We start from the raw sequence: 10,691 nt of genomic DNA, 5'->3' as shown, positions 1-10,691 counted from the left end.
CTTGGCAGGCTTGTACATGTAGGGTGGGCTGCATCAAAAAGGCATGGAAGGGGATAGATGCATGACAGTGAATGGTCAACTTGTCTGAATCCCTTCAATTCTACAGGTATCGAGGTAAAGGAATTTGAATGTCTGATCGGCACTTGTTGAAATTCAAAATATGTCAATTCTATTTCATAGACTATAATTAATCCCCATTTTTGGAGGGTATGGGGGCAAATCATGTCTTTGGGTCGTAAACGTTGCGTTCCAGCTGTCGTCAAAAACATTCAAAGATTAGTGAAAAAATAAAAGAAATGACTGTTCGGACCATTAGCACACCGTGATCTAGTGCGCCATGACCTCAGTCTGATGGGCCGGGTGAGCGGCCTTCTGCTCGGAGTCATCGCCCATCTCGACATCCTCATCACCTTCACCACCCTCCTCCTCATCAAGGTCGTCCTCATCATCATCACTCTCAGCCTCTAGGTCCTCACTCTCGGCATCGGAGGCCTCCTCTTCCTCATCCTCCTTGCCAGCGGGGGCGTCAGCGCCCTCCATCTCGTGGTCCTCGCCCTCGGCAGGCTTGTCAGACTCCTGGAGCTCCTTGAGGAGAGCTTCCTCGAGCTCACGTTCCTCAGCACCGTAGGTACCGCTGTCATCGGCCTGGCCATCAGCCTCGGGCTGGTCAGGCGGGTACTCAGCGGGGGCAGAGTCCTCGGTATCCCTAGAAACCATGTCAGTCAATACCCCATAAGAGAACAAAAACATAATACGGGGCCTCACCATTTAATCGCAAAGCGGGTCACACGGGGCTTCTCAGCAAGGACATTGCGGCGAATGCGCTCGATGATGGGTTTGGAAGGGGGATCGGTTGCTAATTCTTCGTTGTCATACTCGTTGTTAACGTAGTATCCAACGCGGACGAACTCCCGGCTATCGTAGCTGCAAGTGAGGAGGATGACAGTGACGCCCAACATCTCCGAGCTGGGGATGCGGTTGACATCAGGCGCATCGGCCTCGAAGATGAACTTGTTCACTCCGACCGGGATAGGGCCGACGAGGAGGGAGTCGAGCTCTTGGTCATACTCAGAGCTGTTGACATTAGATTGGGCTGAATTGACCGAATATGAATATGGTTGACTTACGAAGTGGCGGAACCGACGTAGGTGAGCTTCCATTCGAGGTCTAAAAAGGATGCGTCAGATTATTTGTCCTTGAACGAGGTGGTGCACTTTTCACTCACCTTTCTGGAGTTGTTCCAAGCACTCGAAGGTAATCTCAAACCGGTAAGAGTCGGTGAAGGCGGCCGGGTTGTTGAGGATTTTCACCCCGAGAAGGGAGACGACGGACATTGTGATATGTGTATGTACGTAGATGGGAGAGAGAGGATTGAAGAGTTGAGAAGATGTAAGAGATATAGACAAAGGGGGAGGAAGACGTCAAGTGAGAAATATAAAGGAAGAGAAATAAACACAGGTCCACAGGAATGCAAAGGGACTTAACTCTCGACGGCCCCTCTCAATGCGAGGAGCCCACGATCGACGCGCCTTCGCGTCCCTCGCATCACGCTCACCGCCCGCACGTGACTCACTACCCGGGCAACCTCAATTCCCTTCTTGCGGCTGAGCTTCACCAGTGGCTGTGTCGCAAAGCCTCGGACTCTCGGTCTTTGATCTGACCTCGAAAGCCTTGACCTTTGCACTTTCTAACTTCGAACTCCTAACTTCTCCAGCTTGTCATCTCACAATCGCCCATCATGGACGACGAAGCTGAAGCTGCTTTTTTCCAAGCTCAGCAGTCCGAAGCCATGACCGAATCGGCCCCCGCCGAGCTGCAGGAGAGCGATAACTCTGATTCAGATGATTACGACCCATCGCAGACACTGGGAGATGACTACGCAAATGCCGTGTCCGATGATATCCCGACTCATGATGCCCTCACTGACGCAACCCCCATGGATGATAACGCTCCCAATCCCACCGATACTACAGACCTGGAAGCTTGCCAGACAGGCGACGCTCTTGATTCTTCCCAGAACCCCTCGCGTGCTGATTCTCAGACGTCGACCCCCCTCTACCACCCGGTGATGCGGCCGAACCTCAGACCACAATGATCGGGGGATTTGAGGTTGACAATGATGAGGATGACAAGGGTGATGCAGACTATGAGCCCCCAGCTGTACTTGGAGACGAGAACGCAAATGAAGATCCCAGTTCAGGAAATGCAATTCAAAACACTTCCCCGGATGTATCATCGCAAGCTGCGCAAGGTCCTATCAGTGGGCCAGATCTCAATAGTTCTTATTCTCCTGCTCCTGTTCATAATATTGATCCTTCTTCTGTTTCTGGCCAAGCTCTCTGGGCTGCGCAGGACGCGCAATCTGCATACATGCAGACCAGTGCTGATCCTATCCCTGTACCTGATTCTCCCTCTGCCAAGGGTCGTCTCCCCCATGACCGTGTCGGGATCCTTGAAGATCGCATCCAAGAGGATCCCCGAGGTGATATCCCCGCGTGGTTGGAGTTAATTGCCGAGCACAGGAGCCGCAACAGACTGGACAGTGCCCGTGAGACCTATGAACGCTTTTTGAAAATCTTCCCTCAAGCGGTGAGCTCGGTTTCCTTTCATTTGAGATGCAATGTTGCTAATCCGATACCAGGCTGATCAATGGGTGGCATATGCTTCCATGGAATCCGAACTTAATGAGCTTTTCCGCCTGGAGCAGCTCTTCAACCGAACTCTTCTGACAATCCCCAGCGTCAGTCTGTGGGGTGTTTATCTGGACTACATCCGTCGCCGTAATCCTCTAACCACGGACGCCACTGGACAGGCGCGCACCGTCATCTCTCAGGCATACGATCTGGCATTTCAATACGTTGGCATGGACAAGGACAGTGGAAATATCTGGACAGACTACGTCGAGTTTATCCGTTCTGGGCCTGGCACCGTTGGTGGATCTAGCTGGCAGGATCAGCAAAAGATGGATCTTTTGCGGAAAGCTTACCAGCGGGCCATTGCCGTTCCAACACAGGTTGTCAATACTCTCTGGAAGGAGTACGATCAATTCGAAATGGGTCTTAATAAGCTGACAGTAAGCCACATGTTCTTCAGATTCAACTCACTTGCACTAATCACTACTATCAGGGCCGGAGATTCTTACAGGAGCAGTCGCCGTCTTACATGACAGCTCGTAGCTCACACACCGAGTTGCAGAATATCACTCGCGACCTGATCCGCACTTCACTTCCCCGGCTACCCCCTGTGCCAGGCTCCGAAGGCGACTTTGAATTCTCGCAACAGACGGAAATCTGGAAGCGGTGGATCGCATGGGAAAAAGAAGATCCGCTGGTACTTAAGGAGGACGACCTTCCCGCCTTCAAAGCGCGCGTGATCTACGTTTACAAGCAAGCGCTCATGGCATTGACCTTCCTGCCCGAGATCTGGTTCGACGCTGCCGAGTTCTGCTTTTCGAATGAGATGGAGACCGAGGGCATCAATTTCTTGCAACAAGGCATTGAAGCCAATCCAGAAAGCTGCCTGTTAACGTTCAAGCGCGCAGACCGCTTGGAAATGGTGACAGATGCTGACCAAGACACCACCAAACGAGCAGCCAAAGTCCGGGAGCCCTATGACAAGCTTCTTGATACTCTCTACGAGTTAATAAACAAGGCGCGCGCTCAGGAATCTCAAGATGTCGCTCGCATTGAAGAGTCATTTGCACCGCAGAATGCCGAAAGCGACGCACAGAACGGGAACGATGAAGAGGAGGACCCAGAAACAAAGGAGAGAGAGGCAGCCAAGGCAGCTCAGATCGAAGCAGTTCGCAAAGCCCACGCCGTCCAGATCAACATTCTCTCTAAGACTGTCTCCTTTGCATGGATCGCACTTATGCGTTCTATGCGTCGCATTCAGGGCAAAGGCAAGCCTGGAGAGATGGCTGGCTCTCGGCAAATCTTTGCGGAAGCCAGAAAGCGTGGTCGGATCACCAGCGATGTTTATATCGCCAGTGCTCTCATGGAATACCATTGCTACAAAGATCCCGCTGCCACAAAGATCTTTGAGAGGGGTGCGAGACTGTTCCCGGACGATGAGAATTTTGCACTTGAGTATCTGAAGCATCTTCTCGATATCAACGATGTCACCAGTAAGTTAATCACCTCACATTTATCCGAGAATTAGCTAACCAATGTCTAAGATGCCCGAGCTGTTTTTGAAACCACCGTGAGGAAACTGGCCTCGGTCCCTGAGAATGTTCACAAGGCCAAGCCTATATTTTCCTTCTTGCACGGATATGAGTCCCGCTACGGCGATCTCACCCAAGTGATCAACCTGGAGAAGCGTATGCGTGAGCTCTACCCCGAGGATCCTGCTTTGGAACAGTTTGCCCATCGTTACTCAATTCCATCCTTTGATCCTACGGCCGTGCGCCCCATTCTGTCGCCATCTCAGACCCGTCCTAGGACCACTGTTCCTGGTGGCCCCTCGGAATACCACGGGTCTCCTATGCCACGGTACACGGAGCCCTCTCTGAATTCCCCAAAGAGACCTTATCCTGTTGACGACTTTGATGATGACTCCAACCGCCCACGAAAGTTCATTCGTGCCGAGTCCCCAATGAAGAGCGCCCAAGCTCGGCGCCTCGACCAAAGCAAGCGAGTGCAGCAGTTGAACGGTCAAAACACCTCATACAAGGCCCAAGGCTCCCCGGCCCCTCTGCCTCGTGAGGTAGTCAACTTGCTAAGCATTATGCCTCCTGCATCTTCATACAATATTTCCCGTCTTTCTGCCGACAAGATGATCGATCTTCTTCGTCACATTGACCTGCCCAGCAACATTGCCCAGCTTCAAATTCCCCAAAATACCCGCGGGCCTGGTCAAAACCCGAACGGGGGCTTGAACTACAATGGTAGGCTGTCCAACCTCTGATTATTACAAATTGGTTTACTAACATGGCCAAAGGTTCCTACCGTTGATCTCCGATTACAATATTCTGTCTCCCACGGGGACTGCCATAATTTCCATTTCTGTGTACAATCTCTCGATACCTGCTCTGCAATATCTTCCATTTCCAGGCGCTCAAAATATCCCGATTTGTCTTTGACATTGATGACGCCAGCCCCTGTTTTTGATGGGCATTTCATGAAACATGGTCAGGGCTCACACGGTTGTTTCGGGCCCCCATTGCATCTTCCATCGGCGTCGATCTATCTGGCATTCTCTTGAATAGGGCTCCCTTTCAACATTTGCTTGCTTGATTGGGTCTTACCCCATCTCCTTTTTGTACAGTCTCGAAGCAATGCAGATAATTCCACAGTTGACTTTCTATTTCTACTACATTGTAGACATTTCGTACATTTCGTATAAGGTGTTTGGCTCATACAAGCTTTTCACGTGTAACTGGTAGGTTTGATCATTCACTATACCGATAGTGATACAACTGTGGCCATAAGTCTTTTCCCACCCCCACATTTACATAATCTGAATGTCTTACCTAAGGCACTTGAAAATTGGCAAAAATGAGGTGAAAAAAAGAGGTGAGGACAGAGGCTCAAGCATAGCGGCTAATTCAGAACACAAATAATGCATCAATTGGCACATTTACTTCGAGAATTTTGTGAAGAACTTGTCCAGTACTTTGTGGCGCTGTGAATAGACTTATGTCCCCAGTTGTACATGCAAACACAATAAGCATCACCAGTCGAGGCTAGGAATGCAGGAACTACACCAAGTGGGTCAACGTATGACTGTACGAAATTCTTCGCAAAGTCCAATGGCGTCGTCATGGCAAGACATTCAGTCGGATGTCTCGGTGATAGTCTTTGCCCCGTAAATGAATTTTTCCAGAATAGCCGCTGGCTACTTCTTTTTGTGGGCAAACCAAAAATGTCCATCCACCATGTGTGTAGTTCTAGAAGTTGTAACGCCCCGAACTGCGGTTATCAGATCCGACGCCAGTTTCTCACACCCCACTTTGGTTCAGGGGATCCTGTCTCGGAACGACTCTTGGGAAAATATGAACCCGAGGAAAGGAAAGATGTGTGCCGATTCCATGGCAAGGTAACGGGACTACGCAAGCCGATACATATATTGGGTTAAAGCTAGAACCACCAGTGGCCATAGGTGTCGAATGGAAGGTGGATCTATTCGCGCTAGGGCAAGGCTGTGGATGTGGCTTACGGTGAAAAAGCAATCAGAGAATCAATCTTGAAGTTCTGGAGTTCGGCGGTACCGATGTGGAAGAGAGTCACATGGCACAAAGTTTAGTGATCTGATTATCCTGTGATCATCTGATTAGATCCATGAAATAATACAATTCAACTTTTCCTTATATTCAATATTATTTGACAGACCCAAAGCCAAGTCGGGTCAGGGTCACTGCGGATGTCGGGCGGAATCCCGGGCATCTGACCAGGGAAGCATCCTTGGCGTAGGAAGTGATTACATTTTTGACCGGAGTAGCCGAAGGACGTACTTTCGGCCGATCATACTACTAGTACTGGGTAATGTTTGCCTGCATGTAAGCTGCAATAGCAGTCTACAATTGGCAATCTTCAATTGTGATTCAATCCGCTTCTGAATAACTTATCAAGTACTCGCAATGTGCATGCAGCTATAAATAATAGATAGAAAAAGCCTGCCGCAAGTGCCGAAGCAATTTGCTTAGCCAAAGTTTAGTGACAGCCAGACTTGGCCACGGGGCCCGTTCGCTATATTCGACCAATCAGCCTGGTCCTTTCGAGCTGGACTTATCTGATCTGGTTCTGTTGCTTTTTACTTTCCATTTGGGGGACAGCCAGGCTATACTGGGTTAGTCCCAAATTAATTGGATGTAAATTTCAATGCCGGTCCCATGTAGAAATACTGACCCCTCTCTTTTGATCCCTTTTCAATACTCACTCTTCTTTCCTCCCAGGACATTCCTTATAATGGGTGTCATCAGTCTGGTTCGTGGTCGGAGGGACCACACCGTCGTCGAGGATCTGCGTCCCACCCAAGAGACCGAGACCAAGAATGAGGTCAATGTGGAACAAAACAGGGTCGACAGTGACCTAAGCAACCTGGCTCGTGCGGAGAAGGAGATTCAGGAACACCCTGATGAAATTACCTCCGGTGCTGCCGCTGGTGTGCGCAAGGCCGAGGCTGTTGCTCTCGTCTGGGGCAAGAAGGCTGTCTATGCTACCTATGCCTGGTAAGTGCGCAAAGCCCTAGATCTCTACGCGTCATTCTAACATCGTCATCTACAGGATCTGGGTTTGCTTCTTCATGCTAGCATTGCACTCCGCCATTGGCAACAACGTTCTTTACTATGCCTACTCCAACTTCAAGAATGCTTCGCAAGTCAGTACTGCTAGCATCCTGGCAAGCATCGTCGGTGGAGTACTCAAGCTCCCCGTTGGAAAGATCTTGACTCTGTGGGGACGTGCTGAGGCTCTGGTTATCTTCACTGGTGTTTATCTTCTCGGAATCATCATTCTCGCTTCTTGCAACAATGCCAACAGCTACGCTGCTGGTTACGTTCTGTACTGGGTTGGATATGATGCGATCTATGTAATTCTGGATATCTTCATTGCTGATACCTCTGGCATGCGCAACCGTGCATTCGCCTTTGCCTTTGCCTCCACCCCCTTCATCTGCACTGCCTTCACCGGCTCGTTGGCTGCTGCCAGTTTCTTGAAGACCGCTAATTGGCGTTGGGCCTATGGCGCTTTTGCCATTATCCAACCCTTTGTGTTCCTGCCTCTGGCCGGTGTTTTCAAGTACTATGAAATCAAGGCTCGCAAAATGGGCGTGCTGCAGCGTCCTTCGTCTGGCCGGACTGTCATGCAGTCGATTGTGCACTACATCCACGAGTTTGACATCATCGGAGCCCTCATCCTGATGGCAGCCTTCATCCTCTTCCTCTTGCCATTCAGCTTAGCCAACTACGGCCGCGCCCAGTATAAGGAAGCCTCCTTCATCGCCCCCCTGGTCATCGGCTTCTTTCTGTTCTTCGTCTTCGCCGCTTGGGAGAAATGGTTCGCCCGCACTCATTTCATCCCTTACCAGCTCTTCAGAGACCGCACGGTCTTCGGCGCCTGTGCTCTCTCGGCCATCCTCTACTTCAGCTTCTACTCTTGGGATCTGTACTACTACTACTTCGTTATGGTCGTGTACAACTTAGACGTAACAATGACTGGCTACATGACCTCCATCTACACCGTCGGCTCCTGCTTCTGGTCCCCAATCTTCGGCCTCTGGATCCGCTACGTGAAGGAATTCAAATACACATGTCTCTTCTTCGCGCTGCCTCTGATGACCCTCGGAGCTGGTCTGATGATCCACTTCCGCGGCTCGGACGGCGACATCGGGTATGTGATCATGTGTCAGATTTTTATCTCATTCGCCGGTGGTATGATGGTCATTGGTGAACAAATGGCTGTCATGTGCGCCTCCGATCGCGAAGGTATTCCCATGATGATTTCTCTCGTCTCCCTGTTCTCGAACTTGGGTGGTGCTATTGGCTACGCTGTTGCCGCTGCCATATATTCCAACACCTTCCCCCAGGCACTGGCAGATGCCCTCCCTGCTAGCGCCAAGGACCAGGCATCGACCATTTTCTCTGGTGGATACCTCGTCCAGATGAGTTATCTGCCTGGCACGGAGATCCGCGAGGCTATCAACTACGCTTATGGCTATAACCAGAAGTACGGTTGTATTTCTGCCACGGCTGTTCTCGTGCTTGCAATTCCTGCTATAGGTTTGTGGAAACACTACCGTGTTGACAAGGAGCAGAACAAGGGTACTGTGCTCTAGATATAGACGTATGCTCCTTTTTGTTTGTGTTTTCAAGGCTTTATGTTTATGTTTATATTTATGCTTGGCATGGTTGTTTTGCTATGTACAAAATGTGACATTTGATATGTCAACTGGGAAAGATTACGACTTAAAATGAGCCAAGTTGGATTTCTGTGAATGAGTACCGGGCTCATTTCTAATGCGACTGAAGCTGCATAATTTCAATGTTCAAAATCCTCTATAAATGCTTATATCATATTCGAGAATGGCCTAGGATAATGGGGGCCGTTCGGTTCGCTCCCGAAGGACGCAACGATACCAGTGTTTCAGCTTGGGTCAATATGCACAAGTCACCCCATTCTCCTACGACAAAGAACTCCTTGACGTATACTAGTCCGCCTCATGATTCGTCCGTTGCGGTACTCTCTTCCTCTAGAGGCATAGCCTTGTCCGGCAGATCTACACGCCAATCTGGGGCGACCCCACCGATTCATGCATGTAGTCTCTAGTAGTCTCTAGTCACGGATTACGGTAACTCTCTCGGATTGTAATCTAATAAACATATTTTGCCAGTGGTACCCATGACGCGTAGAATCGTAATGTACGTGTTCTGGTTGGTATATAGTGCGGCAGCATCGACCATCATACAGCAAAGCTCACACAACATAATCAACCAGGAAGCTCTTACGTACTGGGTTACGTTTTGACCAAAGAAAAATAAAGGCAAGCTATCATAGTCTTTGATTCATAGGGCACTAGGTAATCAAGGCGTGCTACGCTTTGCTGAGTCCTTGACCGCGGGTAACATAACGAGCGATGAGAGATGACTCCGGGCGCCAGATGGTGGAGGCAAACTTGTGGAAGAGTTCCTCCATTTGTCATCCATGCCCCTGTCAGATTCATTCGAGATGTCGGCAGTATTGTCCATAAGAGTGTTCTCCCTTTTCTGGACCACCAAGCCAAGCGAGGACGGTCGCCCAATTTGCCGTATTGATTATTTCGTAGCATGATTCACTGGGTTTATCATTGTCAGTTAGTCCCACGCTAGGATCCAATGCAGTCCCCTTGATGTAATGGCCTTAAATAGACTTGTAAGAGTGTTGGTTAGTGTCTATTGACCACAAATCTGTGTTCAATTCACAGAAGCTGAAGTATGAAAGATTATGGACACAGACCACGAGACCTTTTACAAACAGTATAGCCCAAGACACCTCATATATGGGCTAGAAAGAGATGCCAAAAGAGGACAGCGACAATGCATAAAATTATATCCTCTCAAGACTTATTTGTAGAGAATATATAGTAACTACTTATAAAACCCTGTTGTATATATATCCACGTGATAATTGTTGTGTCACGTGGCAAACAAACAGAGGTTGCGAGGGAACCCAGACAATGGAAGGAGATTTCAGAAAATAGAAATAATGGCCAAGACGTACGTGACGCTAGTTCGATAGTGAAACTTTAGGAAATTCAAGGCCGGGGGTGACAAGGGAAGAGAGCAGCACTGTAGTAGAACAGATATCTGCAGACTCCACTCGAGCGGGGCCACGTGACGATCATTGAATGTTGAGATATCTTTCTGAACATTCCACGTCCATTCGCGGATTCGTGTTCGAGAAGGTCGACGCAAGGAGTTCTGTCGCTTCCACTTGCTCATTCTGATCGGCACAAGGTTCGCTTAACAGGTATCTGATAAGGCAGTGTTGGGTACTATCCTCTGTCTTGCAACTATCTCGACTTGTCACCCAGCCCCCTCACGATCTCGGTCTGGTCTGCAATTTCGGGCGCGATAATTTCGGGACGCCGAAACATGTCAAATGTCAGCCGGATCGGACACTTGAACTTGCATCCCCTGGTCCCTGTCCTGGCTATTGTCATTCGATTTTGAATCCCGGCTGCTCGACCATTCCAGATTGAAAGAAAGCATGATG

General features: G+C 49.5%; 3 protein-coding genes across 3 annotated transcripts; 2 read left to right on the top strand and 1 right to left on the bottom strand.

Annotated features, from left to right (window-relative positions):
* Positions 1-327: 327 nt before the first annotated feature.
* asf1 (nucleosome assembly factor ASF1) lies at positions 328-1,334 on the bottom strand (the record flags this gene model as incomplete). Its single annotated transcript, XM_058466811.1, has 4 exons — positions 328-706; positions 766-1,074; positions 1,128-1,167; positions 1,226-1,334. 4 exons carry the CDS (start codon positions 1,332-1,334, stop codon positions 328-330), a joined length of 837 nt encoding a protein of 278 aa, XP_058314657.1.
* A 404-nt stretch (positions 1,335-1,738) lies between these two features.
* rna14 (cleavage polyadenylation factor subunit RNA14) lies at positions 1,739-4,908 on the top strand (the record flags this gene model as incomplete). Its single annotated transcript, XM_058466810.1, is given in 5 exon segments — positions 1,739-2,027; positions 2,042-2,589; positions 2,642-3,073; positions 3,127-4,126; positions 4,178-4,908. The coding sequence occupies 5 exon segments, from the start codon at positions 1,739-1,741 to the stop codon at positions 4,906-4,908; spliced, it is 3,000 nt and encodes a 999-aa protein (XP_058314656.1).
* Positions 4,909-6,908: 2,000 nt separating this feature from the next.
* N7508_008746 (uncharacterized protein) lies at positions 6,909-8,775 on the top strand (the record flags this gene model as incomplete). The annotated part of the gene is made up of 2 exons (XM_058466809.1): positions 6,909-7,171; positions 7,227-8,775. The coding sequence occupies 2 exons, from the start codon at positions 6,909-6,911 to the stop codon at positions 8,773-8,775; spliced, it is 1,812 nt and encodes a 603-aa protein (XP_058314655.1).
* Between the last annotated feature and the right edge of the window lie 1,916 nt (positions 8,776-10,691).

The sequence above is a fragment of the Penicillium antarcticum genome (genome assembly GCF_028974205.1).
Source record: "Penicillium antarcticum strain IBT 31339 chromosome Unknown utg000009l_segment0_segment0, whole genome shotgun sequence".
NCBI lineage: Eukaryota > Fungi > Ascomycota > Eurotiomycetes > Eurotiales > Aspergillaceae > Penicillium > Penicillium antarcticum.
This window is presented reverse-complemented; position numbering and strand designations above follow the sequence as displayed.